This window comes from Vicugna pacos, chromosome 22, assembly GCF_048564905.1.
Source record: "Vicugna pacos chromosome 22, VicPac4, whole genome shotgun sequence".
Classification (NCBI taxonomy): Eukaryota; Metazoa; Chordata; class Mammalia; order Artiodactyla; family Camelidae; genus Vicugna; species Vicugna pacos.
In genome coordinates this window covers 31,620,792-31,641,080 of record NC_133008.1, presented here as the reverse complement: position 1 = coordinate 31,641,080, position 20,289 = coordinate 31,620,792, and the positions used below count along the sequence as shown (strand labels likewise).

The following is a 20,289-nucleotide window of genomic DNA, read 5'->3' as shown; positions in this document are numbered from 1 at the left end:
ATTTACCAAGGACCTACTATGTATGTGCCAGACACAGCAATAGAAACATCAGTGAACAAAGTAACGAACCCCACCCGGGGAGGGGGGCAGTGTTCTAGATGGAGACAAACAACAGGAAATGATCAAATGAGGTATCTCGATACAAGGCGAAAAATATTGTGGGGGGAAGTAGAACAGGGTAGGGGGCTGGGAAAAGGGGTGGTCTACGTAGTCCTGCGGGAAGGTGGGATTTGAGCTGTTTTGAAGAAAGGAATGAGGAAAGCATACAGGGATCTGGGGGAGGGGCACTCCAGGCAGAGGGCAAAATATGTGCAAAGGCCGCGGGGCAGGACCGCACCAGGCGTGTGGGGGGAACAGCGAAGAAGCCTGTGTGTTCCAGGTGGGCCATGATGAGGTTGGACCAGGTGGCGGTAGAGGAGGGAGAAGGGGGTGGATTCTGGATATGTTTTGAAGGCAGAACTTAAGGGAGATTTTCAGATGGACTGGATGTGGGTAGTGAGACAAAAAGGGGAGTCAAGGGTGAACCCCCCCAAAGATTTTGGCCTGCACACGTGGAAAGATGGAGCTGCCAGTGACTGATGGGAAGCTGGCCAGGGCAGACTGGGGATGGGGGTAAGAACACCTTAGGTCTGGAGCTGAGGACGAGGCCAGCTGGCAGGGACCAGGGGTGTCCTCAGCACACAAGGGGACCTGAGCCTAGTAGGGAGTGGCAGAGGTCCTGGAGGCTGCCTGTCAATGGAGGCCCACGAAGCCGAGGGGAAATCTTGGAGCTATTTCCGGGGCACATGCGAGTGCGTGCAAGAGGGACTGAAGGGAGGGGCTGCACACGTCGACCCAGAATTCCAGGAACTCTGCCACAAAGGGGCACAGAAGCCTGCCAGAGCTGGAGGGGGACGGGGTTTAGGGAGCGGTATCTCCAAACTTTCGGGCCAGAATCCAGTAGAATGGGAACATGGGTGAAACAGGAGCAAGAGGAGGGTGCCAGATGGGAGCCATTCTCGAGTTAAGGCGAGGGCCCCGTGCCGAGGTTAGGGCGACCTTGTTGGCCCCAAGGGCAGGCAGGACCCTGGGGAGGGGTTGGCCGGAGCCGGTGGTGCAATACCAGCATCGACCACCAGGTGGCGGGACCGGTGCGTTCCCGGGCACGAGAAGCAGGGAAACCCGTGGGGAGGGTCTGCGGTCCCCCCCACCGCAGCCCCAGCGGCCTTCCGGGCTCTAGAGACGGCTAGAATCTGGGATGCACTTTTCCTAAGAAGGGGTTCAGGGTCCTCACTAGCTTCTCAATGCTCCCGAGGCCCCTTCCCCTCCTAGCCCCCTTCCTATTGTGAGCTGGTATACAGCGGGACGACTGGGCACCGGAGCCTTGCGGGGCTCGGATAGCGGGGTGTGAGCTGGCCAGGGGTCCGGGGACCCTCCGGGGAGAGCCCTGTGGCACCCGCGAGTGGCCGGTGGAGCGCGGGATCCCTCCCACCGCCGGAAGGGGGCGGACAGCAAACGCCCCTGGGCGCCGTGTCACCGCGCCTCGGTTGCCGGGTAACCGGGAAGGCGGGCTGGGGGCGCAGCTGCGCGAGGCGTGGGTGACGCCGGACTGTGGCGCGCGCTGCTGCTGCCCCCTCCCTGGGCTTTAGGGCTGGGAGGCGTTATTTTGTGTCCCAGACAGTGGGGCCTTGCCAAAACCTACAACAGGTCCCCGGATTCACTGGCCCCCTGCCTGTTTCCCCAGGAGAAGGCTGAGGACCACATCGGCGAGGGGGACAGAGGGGTTCAGAGGGCTCACCGGCTTGGATCCGCCGAGAGGAAAAACCACACAGGCTCTGGAATCGGGTTTAAAAAAGGCTTGTTTAATTAGTTAAATACAAGGATGAGGCCAGGTAGGGCAGGGGGTCACCCTGAAGCACAAGTCCCTTGGGGCCATGCACCCCCCCCCTTGAGAGGCCCCAGCAAAATGGCTGAACTAGGTCCCAGTGACCACCAGTCCCTCCAGGCCCCTGGACACTGGAGAGGAGCCAGGGGACAAGTTCTCAGTTGGACCCTCAGACTGCAGTCTACCTCCTGCAGACAGGCACCGGCCAGGGCTGGTACAGTCAAGACGGCAGACACAAAGGGAAAAAAGGCCCCGGCTGGCCCCCTGCACCCCATCCCTATCCCCAAACTAAGGCATCTACCACCGGCCCACTGAAGGACAGATGGGCCAGCCCAGCTCCCAAAGAGCTTCTCTGCTTCCCTCCCCAGGACCCCAGGAAGCCGTCCCTGGATCCTGCCAGGGCCGGTCCGGGTCCGAGCCAGTGCCATCCAAGCCCCCTAGCTCCCAGGTGGGAGAGTGCAAGGTTCTAGAACAAATGGGGATGCCACAGACCTCCTGCAGCCAGAGGCCAGAGGGGTGGGGCACGGAGTAGGCCCTCCCAGGGTCTCAGACAGGGAGCCTGGGTCCCTTCCTGTTCCAGGGTGAGGAGGTCTTCAGTCCCTCTGTACAAAACAGCATTTACCCTTCCCCATCCTAAGTCCAGATCAGAGACCCTTCCCCCACACCCACAACCCCTGAGGACAACAGACCACCCACTGGGGCCCAAATCAAGGAAGGGATTGGCGCCTGAAAAAATAGTCTATCCGGTCCGAAAAAACTGAGCTATCCCAGGGGGTTCGGGGATCAGCCCTCCTGCTTCCCGCCCGTGTGGACAGGACCTCAACCACCGGTCCAGGGGCCCTGCCGCACAGGGGGTCATGCGGGGGAGAAGGGCCCCGGCGCGATGGAGACAGGGTTCCCGGCCTCCTTACCCCCACCTGCAAGAGGGGAAGGGGTGCACCTCGCCCAATGGCTGTCGTGGTCCCAAGTCCCAAATCAGAGGGAATGATTGTCACGTGGTACTGCACAAGGCCGAAGTCGGGGGCTCTGCCCCTGCACGGGGGGCCGCTGTGGCGCCAGCTCCCCCCAGTCTCTCACTCATACACTCGCACACCCACCCAGAGTGGGGCAGTAGAGCCCCCCACCAGCAGAGACAGAGGAAAATAAATAAACCTGCATTCATTCCCATCTCCTAATATCCCCCCAAGTGAATCAAATTGCTCTTTGGAAGAACCCCTGTTCTGCCCCTCCCTCCCCCAAGTCTCAGAAGCAAAACCAGGACCTCTATGGAAACCCTACCGCCTCCCCCCTTCCACTCTCACCCCCCTTCCCCCGCGCGGCTGAGAAGCTGCGTGGCCCCTCCCAAGGGCAGTGGGGCAGAACCTATGGACACCTGAGATTGAGTACCCGAATGGGGGCGGCCAGGCCGCACCCGTTTCCCTGAACGTCTCCAATGGCTTTCTGTGGGGGTGAAGGGTTCCAGGGGGCGGGCGGGACAGGAGAAAGCCCACAGGAACCCCCTGGTTCACCTATGGCCCATTCCACACTTCATCCCAACCCAGAGAGAGAGGCTGGGGGGACCAAGTCTGAACACTGGTTAGGGGGTGCCTTTCCTGGGCTACCTCCCCCCAAGGCCCACACCTCCCCCAAAGGAGGGAGGTGGCGAAGGGGGGAGGGGAACGCCTTCTGGCCACCGCCCACCTGGGGTCACTGGTGAAAGGCTGGGAAGAGTTCTCGATCATGGCTATATACAGACACGGCCGCTACCCCTCCCGAGAGCAGCCTCCAAGGCCCTGATGACCTGGTCCAGTCTCAGACCCCCTCCGTGTTTTCTTTAGAGAGGCAGGGACATCCTGGGGGCCCTCGGGGTGGGGGGTACACTGGAAGGGGCGGGGCTGGCGGTCAGTCCGAGCCCCGCCCCCGGACAGCAGGCATGTTGCTGGTGCTCCAGGCCCAGGCCCAGCGGGGCAGCGGGACCAGGGCTCTACAGGCCAGCGGGGGCCGGGCTGGGCACCGGGCTGGGTGCAGGGCTGCCCGCCAGGCTGCAGGGCAGCGAGTCGCTGGGAGAGGTGCTGCGGGCACCTGGGCGCCGGAGCAGCTCCGGGCGGAAGCCGGGGTGGCGGCGCGCGTGCTTGGTCAGGTGGTCACTGCGGGTGAAGCGCTTGGAGCAGAGCGGGCAGGGGAAGCGCTTCTCGCCCGTGTGCGTCCGATGGTGGCGGGCCAGCTCGTCGGAGCGCGCGAACTTCTTGTCGCAGCCTGGCCAGTCGCAGGCAAAGGGGCGCTCACCTGTGCGGAGGAGGCAGAGAACAGACAGCCAGCCATCAGTGTAGGGAGAGACAGGGACATCTCATCAGATCCCAAAGGGTCCCGGTCATTTGTCTCACAGGCCCCTACCTCGTTATAGAAGCCAAATTCTGGGTGTGAATTTAAACGTGTAAATGGGGAAAGAAAACGACCCCAACTCATTTTGTGAAGCCCTGTGAATATTCTCCCCTTCCATTTCCTACAACTGATCGTAATTACAGACTGGTAGCAGCTTCCGTGGGTTAAAAGAACCTACAGAGACCGAGTTCTACCAGGTCCGCCTCCCGCCCCACCCCCAGGACGACGCCACCTCAATGACCTGTGTGTCCTACGATACTGGCCACACACGTGCCCGCTCCGAACGAAAGCACGCTGAGTTTTTGGAGGGATTTCTTATGCAAAAGGTATCCTGCTGTCCCCACCCCTGCGAAACTCCCTTCTACCGTCCTGTGGGGCATTCTGGAACCTCCTGGGTGCTCACGACCCCAGTGAACCCCCTCCCTTACTGGAAATGACCACTCGGGGGCGCAGGCAGGAGCATCGTCTGGGCAGTTTCCCGTGCCTGATCCCACCGCTGACCCTCGTGGCCCCCCTTTGAGCAGAGGGGCAGGTGAAGGGACACCCCCACCCCCACGCTGGGCCGGGCTCCCAGGGTGGAGAAGGACGCAAGGCGTGGCGGGGACACCCCCGGTCAGGGTGCGGGAAGGGGCGGTGCCGGACTCGCCCCACCCCCACGGAACAGAAGGCGAGGGGAGGGGCGGGCCGCCACCCAGCCACTTCCTCCGCAGACCCCTCCCACCGCCAGGCCGGCCTCGCCCATCCTGCCCCCGCAGCCGCCATCCTGGGCCGTCTGTCCCCACCCGCCCGTCCCGTGGGGGTCTCTGCCCCAGAACAGTGCCGCCCAAACCCTCATCTAACCCAGCTGTACGCCGGGTACAGCATGTGTTGTCAACGTCTCCCCAGGCGGCCGGGGGGCACCCCCGCCATGCCCCAGGCCCAGGGGCCGTGAGCAGCCCAGATTTTGCACCCTTCCGGACCCGGCGCCGGGTACCTAGGACCCTGGAATCCCCTGGCGTTGTTTTGCCCAGAGGTTTTGAAGGGTGTTGTGGAGGGGGTGTGAATAGAATGTAGACACGTGGGCAGGGACGCCCAGCCGTCTGGGCGACGCCCCTCGTTGCACTGCATGGAGCCCAGTGGAGGAAGGGGGGCGGCCAGATGGGGGGCAGGAAGCGGGGGAGCCAGTGGGGTCAGGGTGGCACCTCATAAATTACACACTGGGAGGCCACACCGTGTACTGGGGACTGCAGTGACCCGGGCTGACCCTGCCTCAGGGAACACTGCCACTGGCGGGGGGAGGTGGGGATTGCAGACCTGACCAGGGGCCAGGGGCAGGGACCTTGGGGACAGACCGGCAGCCGTAAGGGATGCAGGGCGGGGAGGGAGGAGGTGTCAGTAATAACACCTGCAGAGGAGCACCAGTGGACTTCAGAGGGGCTTCTGCCATCGCCAGCTACCCAGGACAGAGCTGGACTAAAGCCTCCCCTCCCCCATCCCTTCCTCCTGGCCGCACACATACCCCCAGCGTGGCAGAAGAGAGGGCTCAAAGCGCAGCGGGCCCTCAGAAGGCGGCTTGTGGGCCGCCTGTGGGTTATGCTCACAACTGAGGGAGGGCAGGCCCCAGGAGGCTGGGAACCCAGGTGTGCTGGTGCCACCTGTGGGGGGGAATCACAGGCCACAACTGTGTTGCTGGGGGGAGAGCAACTGTCCTCAAGACTACAGGTGGCTGTCCCTGTAGTCCCCTCGGGCTTCCCCCTCCCCACCCCCATGCCCCCCTAGAACAATCCAGAAAGCAGAGCCTGCAGCTGGGTGAGGGGTCCCAGTGGGAGCATCCTCAAAAGAATCACAGGGCTCAAAAGGCCCCGGAAGGGAGCCCTACCCCACTCTACTTGGATCCGACAGCTCCTGAGAGCTCAAGTCCGGAGGAGGAGAGTCCAGTTACGGGGGACGAGGCTGCTGGCTTTAAACCATACCCAGGGCCTGGGGGCGAGACGCCTCTTGGAGGGGCACGCAGTCCTGTCGCCATCTTGCAGGGCGCAGGCGGGGGAGAAGCTGAAAGGGGGACGGCACCCCGCCGCTGGTGCGCCCCGCAGTTGGCTCACTTCCCCATTTAGGGCAGCTGGGAGGTCCCGCCTCCCACCGTCCCCTCCCCTCCCCTCCGCCCCGCAGCTCTACTTTGCAACCAGCAGGTTGCCAGAGTGGAGCCAGTGCCCGCAGGGGCTGGACGCCTGCAGCCACTGGGAACACAGCTGCCGCACGTAGCTCGGCGGGCGGCAGGGACATCCGCAGCCCCAGCCGGCCTGGCTCACGTGGTCCGGCTCCCGCCGGTCCGGGGTCGCCTCCCGGGCTGGACGCCTGCCAGCCCCGCCCCACACCCCGTTGCTGGGTAGCGCACGTGCACACGTGAGTGGCAGGTACCAGGGCGCACAGGCCTCCTGCCCCCACAAGGTTAAGCGAATGCCTGCAAGATGCCAGGCCCTGCCACCCTCTCACAGTCCACTGGCCGGGATGGGGTGAGGGAGGGTGGGGGTAACTTTCGGAGGCTTAGACCCGTCACGCCCAGGTGCGGCCCCCTGTCAGGCTACCAGGCTGGACGGAGCGCTTAAGGAGGGTGTGGTGGGCGGGGCTTCAGTGGACTTGACCCTCTGACTTAGGCTGGGCCTGGAGGTGAGCTCAGGACAGCCAGAAAATGGACGCCAGGAGACCAGACAGAGGTGAGCCTGGAGGTGGTACCGTGCACCAGGCCTGGCTCAGCCTGCTGGGCCTTCATGTGGGAGAATGCCCCACCTCCCTAGACTGGGGCTTGCAGTTGGGGCCAAAGATCAGATGTGATCTCCTAAGATCACCCCTAACCTAAGGAGTGGGGAGGGAGGAATGGCCTGCAGCCAAGCCTTGCACAAATGCCCAACTACCAGATGGGCAGCACAAGGGGAAGGGTCTAGGTACGGGAGCACCCCAGGAGAGCTGGGGAAGGCTGGGCTGCATGTGGCAGATGCGGGTGGGGACGGCAGGGGGCTCCCCAAAGAAGATGGGCCTGAGCAGGCTGCAAAGAACTCCAAAGACAGTACAGAAATGCAGCCGAGAAAAGATGGAAAATTGATGGTGAGGTCCCAAGGGCAGGGCATGGCAGGAGGTCCCCCTGTGACCAGCCATCCTGATGGCTTTACAAGGACCAGCCTGTGGGAGGTTTGTCTGCTCTGTGATCTTAAATACCCCCTAGTCATTGCTGCCCCCTAAACCCAAGACTTACAACCTCCCTCCCAGTCCTTACTCCTCCTGTAGTTTTTCCGTTTCAACCCCTCTGCTGTTGCCACCGAAAGCTTTGGCAGATGTCTCCACAGCCCTCACCTCCCCGCTTGGTACCTGGCAGCAAACCCGATCAGCACCCCCTTCAAAATATCTCCAGCTCCCATCCCCCTAGCTCCAGGTCCCAGCTCAGGCCTGGACGGGTAGGGTAGCCCAGCAACTCATGCCTGGGCCGCCCCGTCTGTGTCCTGCTTCCCGAGCTGCCCGCCGGGGCTGAGGGTCAAAGCTGAAGTCTTTTCCTTGGCCTTGACTTCCCGGCAGAGCCAGCTCCTTACCCTGCTGGTGTACGGCTCCCCCTCCCCCGCACCACACCACAGACCCTGCTCTAGACCTTCCTATCCGGGCATGCGGCCTCTTCTGGGTGTGATGTACCCAGCTCGACCACAAAGCTGAGGGCCCAGGCCTGGCCTGCGGGGTGCTGAGTGCACCCGTTGGGGAGGCTACCGGCCCCCGGGAGGGAACGCAGGTCACGGCTCGAAGCCGCTAGCTAGCTAGCCTGCTGGTGAGTCATCAGGTTTACAACCTGCCCCCCCCACAGGTGGGAGCTAGGGCTACCCCATTCATTTAAAAAGCAGGCCACCGGCTGCCCTACCACTCCTCCCTCCCGGAGAACCCAAGCTGCCCTGGCTTACTTCCCCACCCAGACAGCATCCTCCGCAAGGAGGGCACCGGGGGTGAGGGGCGCACAGCTTTCACAGGCCCCCCGAGCATGTGTGTTCCTCCAGAGACTGGCTATTCTAGAAACAGGACTGGGGGAGGGCAGGCTCCGCCCCCCCCCAGAGGCCAGCTCCTCAAGCTGGTATCATTTGCCACCTCCAGGGCCATCTGGGCCACCTTTATCAGGGAGCCTGGGCGGGGAGTGGTTATCACCCCCTACAATGTTAGGGCACTGCCCCCCACCTCCAGCTGGGGCTCAGGCGCTGCACCCCACTGCTGGAGGAGGGGGTTAGGTGAGGAGGCAGTCCTGGCCTGGCACTGGCCCACTCCGGCCCCCCAGATAAGCCACCAGTCTCCGAAGCCCCACCTGGCCTCAACGGAGCTCACAGCTCTGCCTGGGGTAGGGGGCGGGGTCTGTTCACTCAGACAGCCCTGGGGGGTGCAGGGGCGACTTCCTCTCTAGGCCTCAGTTTCCCCATCTGCCCTCCTCCTAGAGGCCTGTTCAGCAGAGAACTACCACTACCACCACCTGCCCCCTTGGGCTGCCCAATCAGCAAACAGGGGTCACCCTCACCCCCTCCTGTCCCTAGGTCCTGGGGCTTCTCCCACCCAATTCAGGGACTGGCCCACCTCTCTCCCTCCCACACAGGGCTCCCCCTCCAACCCCTCTCCTGGATCCTAATCCCTTCCTCATAAACGGATTTTCCTCTGCAAAGCTGGGCCTGCCTCCCCCCCCACCCCTACCCTGCCCTTGGGATTAAATAGAACAGGCACCTACTCGGCCCCCTCCCCACCTCATACGACAGCCTGGTCCTCCAAATCCACACCCCGAGGCCCTGCCCCCACCCCCTGCAGCCAGGGTGCTGTCCCCTCTCCCAGGACACACCCTTCCCTGTTCCACCTGACACCATGGTGTAAGCTGAGATGCCTCTTCCTCCAGGAAGCCTTTTCCTCCATCCTGCTACTGTCACCACCTCCTACAATATTCTGGGAGTCCCAGGGGACAGGGACTCGGTCATCCCCAAAGTGCCTCCCACACAGTAAACGGTTAGGCAAGGTTTTACAGGGCATCTCAACTGACAATGATCCCACGACTCTCCAGTCCAGGGGCACTACATGATGTCTGAGGACATCTGTCATTGTCACAACTGGGGGTGCTCCTGGCATTGGGTGGGAGTCAGGGAGGCTGCTCAACACCCCACAGTGGTCAGGAGGCCCCAGACCAAGAATGACCCAGCCTCAAAGTCTAGGGGGAGACCCTAGACTAGCAGCTCCACCTCCAGATCTGAGCTTCTTCAGGGAGGAGGCCTGAGACCCCCTAGAAGGGGCTTTGGGGCGGGGGAACAGTCCGGAGATGAAGGAGGTTGGGAGAGCAAGTAGACAGCCAGCCTCTCCTCCACCCCCGCCCCACCTCCCTCCCTCTCCCTCTCGGTATCCAAGGCAACCGCGTCAACATCTCCCGCAGCTTCCAAGTCTTTCCCAGCCCCACGCTGGAGGCAGGAGAGCTCATTCTGGACCAGGGGCTGTGGGCCAGACACAGGGGACTAGAAGACAGCCTGCCCTGCTCCTCTGCAGCTGGGTGGCCCTGTGAAGAGACCCCATTGCCCCTCCTGGCCTCCCTACACCAACCTCTGTGCCAAATGGAGCAGGGATGATGGGGGACCACACTCAGCCTGGCTCCTGCTGTACCTGTTTGCTCATCCGTAAAATGGGGCCAGGCCAGGATGGGAGTTCGGGTAGAGGTGTGTGTGACAGAACTCCCTCCCAAAGGCCCTCAGGGGACAATGGCTCAGCAGACAGCTAGCATCTAATTAAGACACCTCTTCAGATCTGTCCCCAGGCCTGCCCCCAGCAGTGGGCAACACCACTTTAACCTTGAGAGGCCCAAGCCAAGCTTGGCTTCCCCACCTCCAAAACAGGCATGAGAGCAGCTGCCCCCACTCCTGGGGGTTGGAAAAACCAAAAGATCTTGCCACTGACCCTGGGCAGGGCTTGGTGATCCTGAGGGACAGAGAGATGCTGAATTAGCAAGCATTAAGCATGAAAGCACCCCAAACCCTCCAGAAACAGCACCAAGGGCGCCTGGGTCCAGGACTCCCACTCCCAGGAGCAGCCACATGCCCCCCAGGGCCCGGCATCGTTATTAGCAAGGGGGCTTCGGGACAGCACATTCAAAACCATAGGTCTCTCGGGGGGCAAGGCATCAGGGCATGGCGCCCTGCCCTCCCCCAGTCATCACTGGGACACCCCAACTCAGCCCCTGGGCCTCAGTTTCCCATAGAAACAGACAGTAACACTGACATCTATGTCCAGGGACTTCTTTCTCTCTCAAGGACTTTGGGGGTCAGCCAACACTGCCTGGGGGCCTGCGAAGGTTCTGAAGGACCCCAGGATACCCTGGGGAGGTGTCCTTTGGGATCCATAGTGGCAGGTGGCTTCACTGGCTCCAAGAAGTTGGACAGAGTGTGAAAAACCCCAAAACAAAGCACAGCACTGCGGGGTCCAAACCGCTCTCAGGGGTCAGACCACCCGTGTCTCCGCCACACCACTAGAGTCAACTCTTCTTTTCCCCCACCCTCTCCCCCTGTTCCGACAGCGGGAGCAGGTCCACGGAGCCACGCTGAGACGCCCTGTTGCCCAACGTGACCCCTCAGGGGAAGGCGGCCGCTGGGCCCTTTATACAGAGAAAAAAAAACCTGAGAGTAGGTCGTGGGCTACAAAGTAGCAGAACCACAAAGTCCAAGTGTCAGCCCACCCTCTCCTGGCCTCTCAACCAAGCCCCACCTTCTCCTGCCCTAGCCCCACTCCAAGAGAGAATTCCCAGGACTGATGGGGGGACCCCATGAGGAAAACGAGGGAGGACCCACAGGAGGAAAAAGAGGGGGTGACAGTGAGAGGGGCGGCCGGCGCTCCCTGCTTCCAGGCTACCCTGGCGCCCCCACCCCCACCCCCGGCTGAGATAAGACGTAACCGTGTCGCTGAACCGCTCCCCCAGCCTTCCTGGCTCCCGCTGCAGGTTGAGGGGAGCAGCACGCAGGAAAAGACGGTGAGAGCGTGACACCCTCAGGGGTCCCCCTCCTCTCCAGACTCAGGCTCTAACCCGCACTCCCAACCCCGCCCTCTGCCTTATTAAAATACAGAAAAAGGGGGGAAAAACGTGCAGGGCACCCCCGCAACCTGGCCCCACACCAGGCGCCCCGCTGCCTTCTCGGGTGAATCTTTGCGGCCACCTCGGAGGCGGCTCTGCGGTTCCTCCTGCCTTTCTACACACAGACCAGGAAACTAAGCCAAGGGAAGACCAAAACCTCAAAACTGCACGCTTCAAACACGCTGCCCACCATCCAGGTCCGAAACCGATGGAAAAGAAGGGAAATGAGGCCGAGGGGGAAGGGAACTGCCCAGGAGCCCCATCCCGCACGCGGATCCTGCACGCGGACCCCGCACGCGGACCCCACCGCGCTCCGCGCCCCTGTCGCTGCCTCCGCGCCCGCCATCCATCCGCTCGCCGCCCGACCGCGTGGCCGCCACGCCCCCCGCGCGCGCCCCACCCACCAAGGCCCCGCCCTCCCGGCCGGCGCGGCGGCAGCCCGGGCGCGCCCCCCTCCCCGCCCCCGAAGCGCCACGCAGTTTCGGGGTCCCAGCGGGGGAGGGGGCGCGGGAGGCCGCCCCCGCGCGAGCCAGGCGTGTGGTCGGACTCACCTGTGTGCGTCCGCAGGTGCGACTTGAGGTGGGAGGATTTGTAGTACGCCTTGGCGCAGCCTGGGAAGGGACAGCGGTGACTCTTGGCGGCGGCGGGCGCGGCGCCGGGGGCGCGGCTGGAGGACGGGGACGAGGCGGCCGAAGAAGAGGAGGCAGGCGAGGCGCCCCCCGGAGCGGCGCCGGGCCCTCCACGCAGGTCGGCCAGGATGCTGGCGGCCAGCAGGTGGGGCGCGGCGGCGGCGGCGCCGGAGCCCAGGCCCGGGACGGCGGGGGCCGCCGGTGGCGGCCCCGGGGGCCCGGGCGGGGCGGCCTCGCGCCGCGGCGCGCGCACATCCAGGCCGGCGGCCGGGCCCGCGCCCTCGGGGCCCGGCCGCCCGCGGTGCACCACGGCGCCCGAAGAGATGGCCATGAGCACGTCGGCGGCGAAGTAATCCACACACGCCACGGCTGCCGACATGCCAGGCAGGGGCACGCGGCGCAGGCCGAGCGGGCGGAGCAGAGGCGGCGGGAGAAGCGCCCGTCCGGCCGGCGGCGGCTGCTAGAGTGCGGGAGGAGGAGGAGGAGGAGGAGGAGGAGGCCGGCGCGCGCCGCCGCCGCCGCCGCCCGCGCTCGGCCCGCCCCGCCCCGCCTGACGCGCCCTGACGCACCGGAGCCCGCGGGGGCGGCCGCGGCCCGCCCCGCCCGGAGGACGCCCCCTCGGGGCGCGCGGCCACGCCCCCCGCCCGGCGCGCCCTCCACCACCCTGCCCGCCGCGCGCGGCCGCCGGGGGCGGGGCCCGGGCCCAAGGAGCCGCCCCGCCTGGCGCGCCCACTCTGGTCCCAGAGCACGCCCCCGCCTCCTTCCCGGAGCGCGCCTCTTTGCGGGGTGCCAGGCCGGAGAGCCCACCCCACTGGCGCGCCCCTCCCCCTGCAACTCGGCTCCCGGTCCCTTTCCTGCAGCACCCTCTGTTCACGCCATGAAGCCCCGCCCCGCCCCGGTAGCGCCCCGCCCCCAGAGCTCGCCCCGCCCCATCCCGACACGCCCCTCCCTCCTTGGACGTCTCCGCCCCCTGGCGCGCCCCTCCCTGTTCGGCGCGCGTCCCGCCTCCTCGCGGGCTCGCCCACCCCACGCTAGGGCGCGCGGCCGGCGGGAGCCCGCCCCTTCCCCGGACGCTTCCACCCTGGCCCGGGCGCGCCCCAGTTCTCGGTGGGGGAGGGCTCCGCTCCCCACGTGGCCCGGTGGGGGTGCGGAAGCGGCCAGCCCCGCCCCCCGGCCACGTGCGCGACCCTTCCCCCTCTCCTCTTCCCGAGCCTGGGGCCTTGCTTGACCGCACGCCCCTGCATTCCTTTTTGTAAGGATCCCCTTCGCTCTCCCGGAGACCCAGGGGGCCTAACCCTCTGGCGGAGTCGAGCGAGCCTGCGCTCGTTCCTCTTTTTGCGTCCCACTCGGGAGTCACTAGGTGAGGAGGACCTGGGTCACAAAGGGCGTGCTCGGGGTGCTTTGGCGAGGCAGAGTATTCCGGTCCTTCCAGGACCCGGGAGTCGGGGACACCAATCCTCAGCGCCGACTAGGAATCTTTGGGGCCCGAAGGGGGAAAGTGGGGCCTTGCCAAGCCCCCGAGGACGTCCAGGCCACATTGTTTAATGTCGATGACGCCGGGGACGCAGATGCACGGGGTCTGCCCAACTCGCAGGCCTGAGGTGGCGGGCGCGCGGATGTGGGGCGATGGGGTGGCTCCTCCATTGCGACCACGCCCCCGCCCCTTCGTAGGCGGGCCACCGGGCCCTGCAGTGGCCGGAGCGGCCTCCAGGGGGCTTTCTGCACGGGTTCCAGGCTGCTCAGTGACCTGCCCTGGGCTAGGTGTAGACAGCGACCGTGACTCTAGCCCAGACCCCATTGTGGGACTCTATACTCACCCTCCCCACTTGCCACGCCTCCGCTGATATGACCTGGTTCGGCTCCTCTGTCCCCAAGCTGGCCACTGCCACTATCCCGTGGGTCCCCTTGGTCTAGGCCTGACCATCCATGGTGCTCGCTTGTGCCAGCCCCATCTGGGGTCCCTCCCTTCCACGTGGCTGGACAGAGTGAGGGAGAGGGGAACTTGAGTACTGACTTCAAGCTGCGGAGATGAAATGCAGCGCCGACCTTTAATAGATGAGCCCACCTGGGACAACCACTATTAAGGTGGGCACTGGTGGTCAGCATTCCTGCCGCCCCGGGCCCCTAGTGCCTTTGAAAGTAGATCTGGGAGGTTGGACCACCCGGACAGGGCCCCACCCTCCACCATCTCAGCAGCTCACAAGGGCCTCAGAATCTCCACCCACAGGGCTTGCCCCTGTGCCTGGCCTCTCCCAAGTCTGGACAAGGCGGGAAGTGCTTTGCAGGCAGCCCCCCCACAGACCCCCAGCTCACCTCCAACACGTGGGGAAGAAGCAGGGCAAGAGAGAGGGCAGGACCCTTTGTACAGTCCTTCCACTGATGTTACTGGGCCCAGAGCAAGATCCTGGCAGTGGCCCTGACCTGCAGGGGCTCACAGGCTAGGGCAAGGCAGCTGGGAGTCAGAGTGGCACAGGAGGGTGGGCACAGGCCTGGCAAGTGGAGGAAGTGGGGGCTGCATCCTAGAGGTGGCTTCACCTGGGGCCTGAAGTTCAAGGGGGCAGCCGCAGGGAGATGGGATGATAACTGAGCAGAGGCGGAGCTGTGGCAAAGTAGAGGTCAGGACACTGCTCTGGCTGTGCCGGACAAGCCTCATGACCCCAGACAAAACACTCCCTTAGAGCCTCAGGTGTGCCCCCTCCCAGAGACCATCAGGGCCTTGGATCTGTGCTTCCATCTAGGGGTCATGCTGGCCAACCTGCAGGCAGGAGACCCCACGTGGGGGGCCCACACCCCACCCACAGTGTTTCTGTTCACACCTTAGCCCCAGAGGTGCCTGGGTGACCCCCTGCTCACCTCTGCCTTGTGTCTTGCCACCCTGTCCTCATCACAGCCCTTCAGGAGTTGTCACTCCTGTTTCCTAGATGAGGAAATCAATGCTGGGAGAGGACCCAGAAGCGGCCCGTGTGCACAGCTGCAAGACAGCAGAGGGTTTGGGGGCCTGAGCTGTCCCAGCTGGGTCCCCCCATGGTGGTCAGTCCCTTCTCTCCAGAGCCCAGTTTCCTCACCTGTAAGTGGGGGCCCATCTCCATCCTTCCCTTCCAGCACCGTCCCCCCCCTAGCAAGAGAGACTCTTGCTAGGTCACAGGGCCCACGGAGCCAAGCTGGCGAGGGACAGACAGAGGTGTGGAAGGGACGAGGGCTCAGGGCGAGAGCATATGGCCAGTCTCCTGGGGTGCAGGCGAGGAGAGGGCAACATAAAGTGGGGTGTGCCCACAACACGGGCGCCCTGGAGGCCTGGTCAGGCCACAGTCAGCACCGAGGCCGGTGTGCATGTGTGGAGCTATGTGCAGACATGCTGAGATGGCCAAAGCTTTCCTTTTCTAAGATAGTGAAGCTTTCACTCTTCAGTAGTTTTCACAGGGCTTTCTGCATAGCTCAACCTTTTTAAAATCCACATGTATTTATGACTTTTATTTTCTTTAAATGTTAACACCTATTTAGGTAATGCAATTATGGGCCATGGGCCCTTTCTTTACTTTTCTGTATGAAAATTTATTTTCTAAATAAATCCCCACCTAGTGTGGGCTGGGCTGAGGACAGCAACCTGCCTGTAGGGAACCCTGGGGACCCCACCTTAGCCAGGTAGTCAAGGTCAACCTCAGGGTGTTGTTCTCAGGGTGTCAGGGCCCCCAGTGGAATGCGACCACCTCACCTCAGTGTGCTCTCAAACGTGCAACCCTGGTCTGATCATGAGAAAGCCTCAGACAAGCCCAGATTAGGGGACAGTTTACAAAATACTCCCTCCCCCAAAAACACCCTACCAAGCTGCCAAGGCCATGGAAAACAAGGGGAGGGCAGGGAGCAGCGTCACGGAATTTAAGAGACTAAGGAGGCGTGATGGCTGAACACCGTGCGGGCTCCTGGGTTGGATTCTGGGGCAGAAAAGGACGTTTCTGCTGAGCCAAGAAACCAAGTCTGTAGCTTGTGAATGGGCAGGTACACAAGCTGGGTCTTGGTTTCGACAAGGCGCTCCCCTGAGGGTCACTGGGGCAAAGGGTAGAGGTGTAAACGCCATGTTGGTGCAAGGTGAACACTTGAAAACAAACGTGAAGAGCGGAGGTGGACATCATATAGTAATCACCGCACTGAGATCCTAGCAGCTCGCATCCGAGCCACCACCCGGACATTCACCACTTTGACCCAGCGATTCTGCTCCTGAAGAGGTACCCAGAAAGTGTTCATGAGGAAGCAGGTGTGTCTGTGTGTGGCTGCACCGCTGAGATGGATGGACCTGCACGAGTGCAGGCGCATCCCTGAGCTCGTGCCGTGGGAGGCCCAGGATGCGGCCGGGGAGCAGCTGCAGCCCACGGGGAGGCACGCACGTTCCCGCTGCAAAGTTTCCCCGAGTTTCCACCTGTGTCTGCAGTTCATTAGCCCCTCACCCCTCGTGGAGCTGCTGCTCCAGCAGGATCTTCTACTTTGATGATAGAGCATTTTTTAAAAATGGTGCACAAATAATACCCAAAATAAAATTTTCTAATCAAAACAATCTGTGCACATTTTACATGATCTGTAACCCGTCCGTGTTTATTCCTGAGGGGTGTTAGATGACTCCCCGTGGTCCGGGCGGTCCGTTACACACAGTGGGTGCAGCCGGCCCCAGGCCTAGCCAGTTGGTGGGCAGCTGGCCCCCACAGAAAGCACCAGGCCCCCCTCCAAGCTGCTGGGGATAACCCAGAGCTGCCACCCCTTCTCCAGGAGGTGGTGGGGTAGGGGCAGGATCCGGCCCGAACAAGGGGAATTACCTTGACTCCTTGGCTGGCCAGGATCACCTGGAAAGCAGTGGCTCAGAGTCACTGTTCAGACAGACAGCCACAGTGGGGGTCTGATCTGCCATGCTCACCAGGGCCACCCAGGGGCCTAGCCTCCCCCGACCAGCCCCCTTCAAGACCCTCTCCTGTCACGAGGGTCAGGGCGCTCTCCTAGACTCTGCAAGCTTCAGAGAGCCCCAGAGCTCTGCTGTGACCACGGCTAGGCAGGTTTCCATCTCACCTGTGCGTGTGCTCTGGACACACATGTAGCCCTGACCTGCATCCCACCCCACCCCCCTGAGCCTGGTCCTGGGGTCCACTGTCTGGCAGGGGCATGCCTGTGTCCCAAGAGGGTTTGAGCCCTGGGAAGCCAGGGCCTCAGCCCAGCCAGGGTGCCAGGGCACCTTCTCCGAGGGCAGCTTGGCCTGAGCCATCTCCCCTGTGAGCAGGGACAGTGGGGACGGCGACTCCAGCAACCCAGGATTGTCACTGTCCCAGAGACCGACCTGGCACATGGCAGAAGCTTCGAAACTAAGGAAGGGGTACTCTGATGTTGAGCTGGCACCCCCACGTGATGGGGGTCCCACAGCTAACAGGTCGGCCCTGTACTCTGATTGTGAACCAGACAGGTGTCTGCCCTGAGGGAGTGCCCACACCTTAAATGGGGTGCCCAGGACACTGAAGGGCGGTACCCCGTCCCTAGGGCCCATCTCAGATCTGGGCCCCGCAGGGCCATTGCTCCTCACAACCAGGGCCACCATGGGCAGGGAAGGAGACTGAACTCCCCGATCCTCTCCTGGAATCTCTGGGGGCCCCCAGTTCACATGCCAGAACCAGAGGGGTGGGTTCCACCAGCTCAGCTTAACGGGTGATCAGTGAAGCAGGGTGCCTGGGGGAAAGGAGGGGAGGAAGGCTAGACCAGCCCTCGGGTTTTGGGCCCACAGGAAGTCCAGTCTGGGCTCCACGGGTATCGAGCCCCAGGAAAGAAGCTCCGGGTGAAGGACACGTGTGCGCCCCAGACCCACCCTCTGGGAGGGGCCCAACCAGCTGAAGCCCACTGCCCCTGCCACAGCCACACACCCTGGGCAAGCTGCGTCCCCTGGGGTCTCTGGTGTCAGGGCAATGTGCCTAAGCCACGGGAGAGAAACCAGGAATCTGCTTCTGGGACCCAGGGCCCACACCTGAGCTTTGCCAGTAAGGTGTCCAGGGGAGGACCCAAGGTGCCGGTGAGCTGAGGGGGCCCGTGCCCGGGGAGCGCATGCCCGGGCATCTGCTGAACAGCAGAATGCTGCTGGGTGTGAACATACATGTGTCCTGGAAAATTCACAAAATGGAGAACCGAAAGTTGGCCTCTGTCCCAGGCGGCCTGGCCCATGGGCTGTACCAAGTGGAAGGGAAGGGGGGCACATCCTGGAAGATACCAAGATCTTCCCCCAATCACTGCCCTGGTGTGGTTCCCCAGAGGCTGCAGGTGAGCCCCTCCAAGGCAGCCCACATAGGAGAGGGGCGTCCCCACAGAAGGGCAGAGCTGCGGGCCGGGTTGGCCTGACAAGCGCCTGATCCACAGAGCCTGCCTTAGTTTACCCTTCACATGCAATGGGCAGGCGTAGGAGAAAAGCAGGGGTGTGGGGCTCCTAGGGTGTCAGCCTGACAAAAGCTCAACAGAGGTCAGCGCCGGGCCCTGTGAAGATCCAAAGGGGCAGGCAAAGACAAGTTTTCTTCCACCAGAGTGCCTTGTGGAACTAGCATTCCATGGAATACGTTCAAGTCATCGAATATTTATTAGGGCAATTTTTTCTTGACTCAGATAAGGGGAGACGGGCCTCTGGACAGTCAGTAAAGAAAACAGCCAGGTTCCCACTAACTCAGATGGCAGAGTCTAGAAACAGACCCATAGGCACAGGGGGCTCAGTGAGGGATAAAGGTGGCATTTCAGTGGGGGAAAGAAAGGCTTTTTCGGGAGATGGAGTTGGGGCAAATGACGTGGAAAAAAGCAGTTTGGGTTCCTACCTCACCCCTTCCCAAAAGTCCTTTCTAGAATTAGACCCAACATTTAAGTACCTATTTGAAAAAGAAACCATTACATTTTTGAAAGAAAACATCACATTTTATCATCTTGGAGTAGGGAACACGTGTCTGAGCACGGTACAAAATGTAGAAGCCATAAATGATAAAATGATGACAATTTTAAATGCTGGAAATAAATAAATAAATAAATAAATAAATAAATAAATGAATGAATGAATGAATGAATAAATAAATAAAATCAACAAACAAAAACTACAATCCAAATCAAACACAAATGACTGACTGGAAAAAAGTACTTTTTTTCCTAACAGACAATAGGCTTAACTTTCTGAACATGAAAAGAGCTCCTCAGAAACAGTAACAGCCACAATCCAGCAGAATAAACGACCAAGAATGTGCTATACAGATGGCTTTTAAATATACACATATTTGTAATAAACAAATTTTTCTGGTTTCAAAATGATATTAGTGATAGAAATGACCAACATAATAAATCTGACAGAAGCACTGAGGTGTTTAATTATACTCCTGGGAAACACAAATCAAACCACAATGAAATACTATTTTAACAGATCACATACCCACTCAGGGATCTATGGAAGGCCCTTTGACTTCACCCTTCTGCACTAAGGAATTCAACCCACAGAGATCCTCCTACTTGGGCAGAAAGACATTTGTACAAGGATCCTGACCCTAGCATTGTCTGTTACAGAAGACTGGAAAAAAAATTACATTTCAACCAACAAAAAACAGGACGAATAAATTATAGTGCTAATAAAAAATGGGGCAGCCACAAGGAGGACTGAATCCAATCTAGGCGTGGGAACATAAAGTTTCCAAGCCATGTTTAGTAAGAGGATCACACTTTAGTGTAAACTCATTAGATACACATGCACACTTTCTCTGTTGAAACCGAAGACACTGCTTTCTCTCTGCTCTAGGGGACGGGAACCAGGCCATGGAGGTCAGGGGTGGGAAGACACTGCGTATTCACCCCATACTCTCTTATGCTCTGAATTTTTCACTCTGTGTGTGGGAAAATATTTTTGTCCACTTGTAAGCCGGTGGCTTTGAACTTGCTGCACTGCTGAGCCCGGCTCTCAGGGAATTCACGTTCTGATGAGGTGAAGACAGTAGGCTCTATGACGTCAGCACCTGGGGTCAGTGGGAGCACAGAGTAGGGGGTCAGGGCGGGCGGGGCGGGGTTCTTCTGGGAGGAACTACTGCAGCAAGAGACTGAGATGACTCAGAATGTCGAGAAACGTTAGCCATGCTGAGGGGCATCGGCAAAGACAGGGACAAGACCGGGAGGTGGTGAGGGCACGCCGGTCAGAGATCAGCCTGTGCAGAGGCCCGGTGGGGAAAGGGGCAGGCGAGAGAGGGGGCCCTGATGCTCTCTGTTCCCGTGAGCGCACACCCACGTTCAGTTTTATTCCCAGACGTCCCGTACTATTGAACACGACCCGAGACTCCCAGCAAGGAGGCCCGTGGAACTCGGGAGGGACG

At 61.5% G+C, this 20,289-nt stretch overlaps 1 protein-coding gene across 1 annotated transcript; it reads right to left on the bottom strand.

Annotated features, from left to right (window-relative positions):
• Positions 1-1,820: 1,820 nt before the first annotated feature.
• Positions 1,821-12,811, bottom strand: KLF16 (KLF transcription factor 16). The gene is made up of 2 exons (XM_072948071.1): positions 11,867-12,811; positions 1,821-4,129 (listed from the first exon to the last, which is right to left on the bottom strand). The coding sequence occupies exons 1-2, from the start codon at positions 12,321-12,323 to the stop codon at positions 3,828-3,830; spliced, it is 759 nt and encodes a 252-aa protein (XP_072804172.1). The 5' UTR covers positions 12,324-12,811; the 3' UTR covers positions 1,821-3,827.
• Positions 12,812-20,289: the final 7,478 nt, after the last annotated feature.

Bases quoted from the DNA above. Each gene is read 5' to 3' on its own strand.
- KLF16 (XM_072948071.1), bottom strand. From the start codon at position 12,323: ATGTCGGCAGCCGTGGCGTGTGTGGATTACTTCGCCGCCGACGTGCTC. The intron at 4,130-11,866 runs GTGAGTCCGACC...TCCTCCGCACAG, and splicing joins GCACCTGCGGACGCACACAG to GTGAGCGCCCCTTTGCCTGC.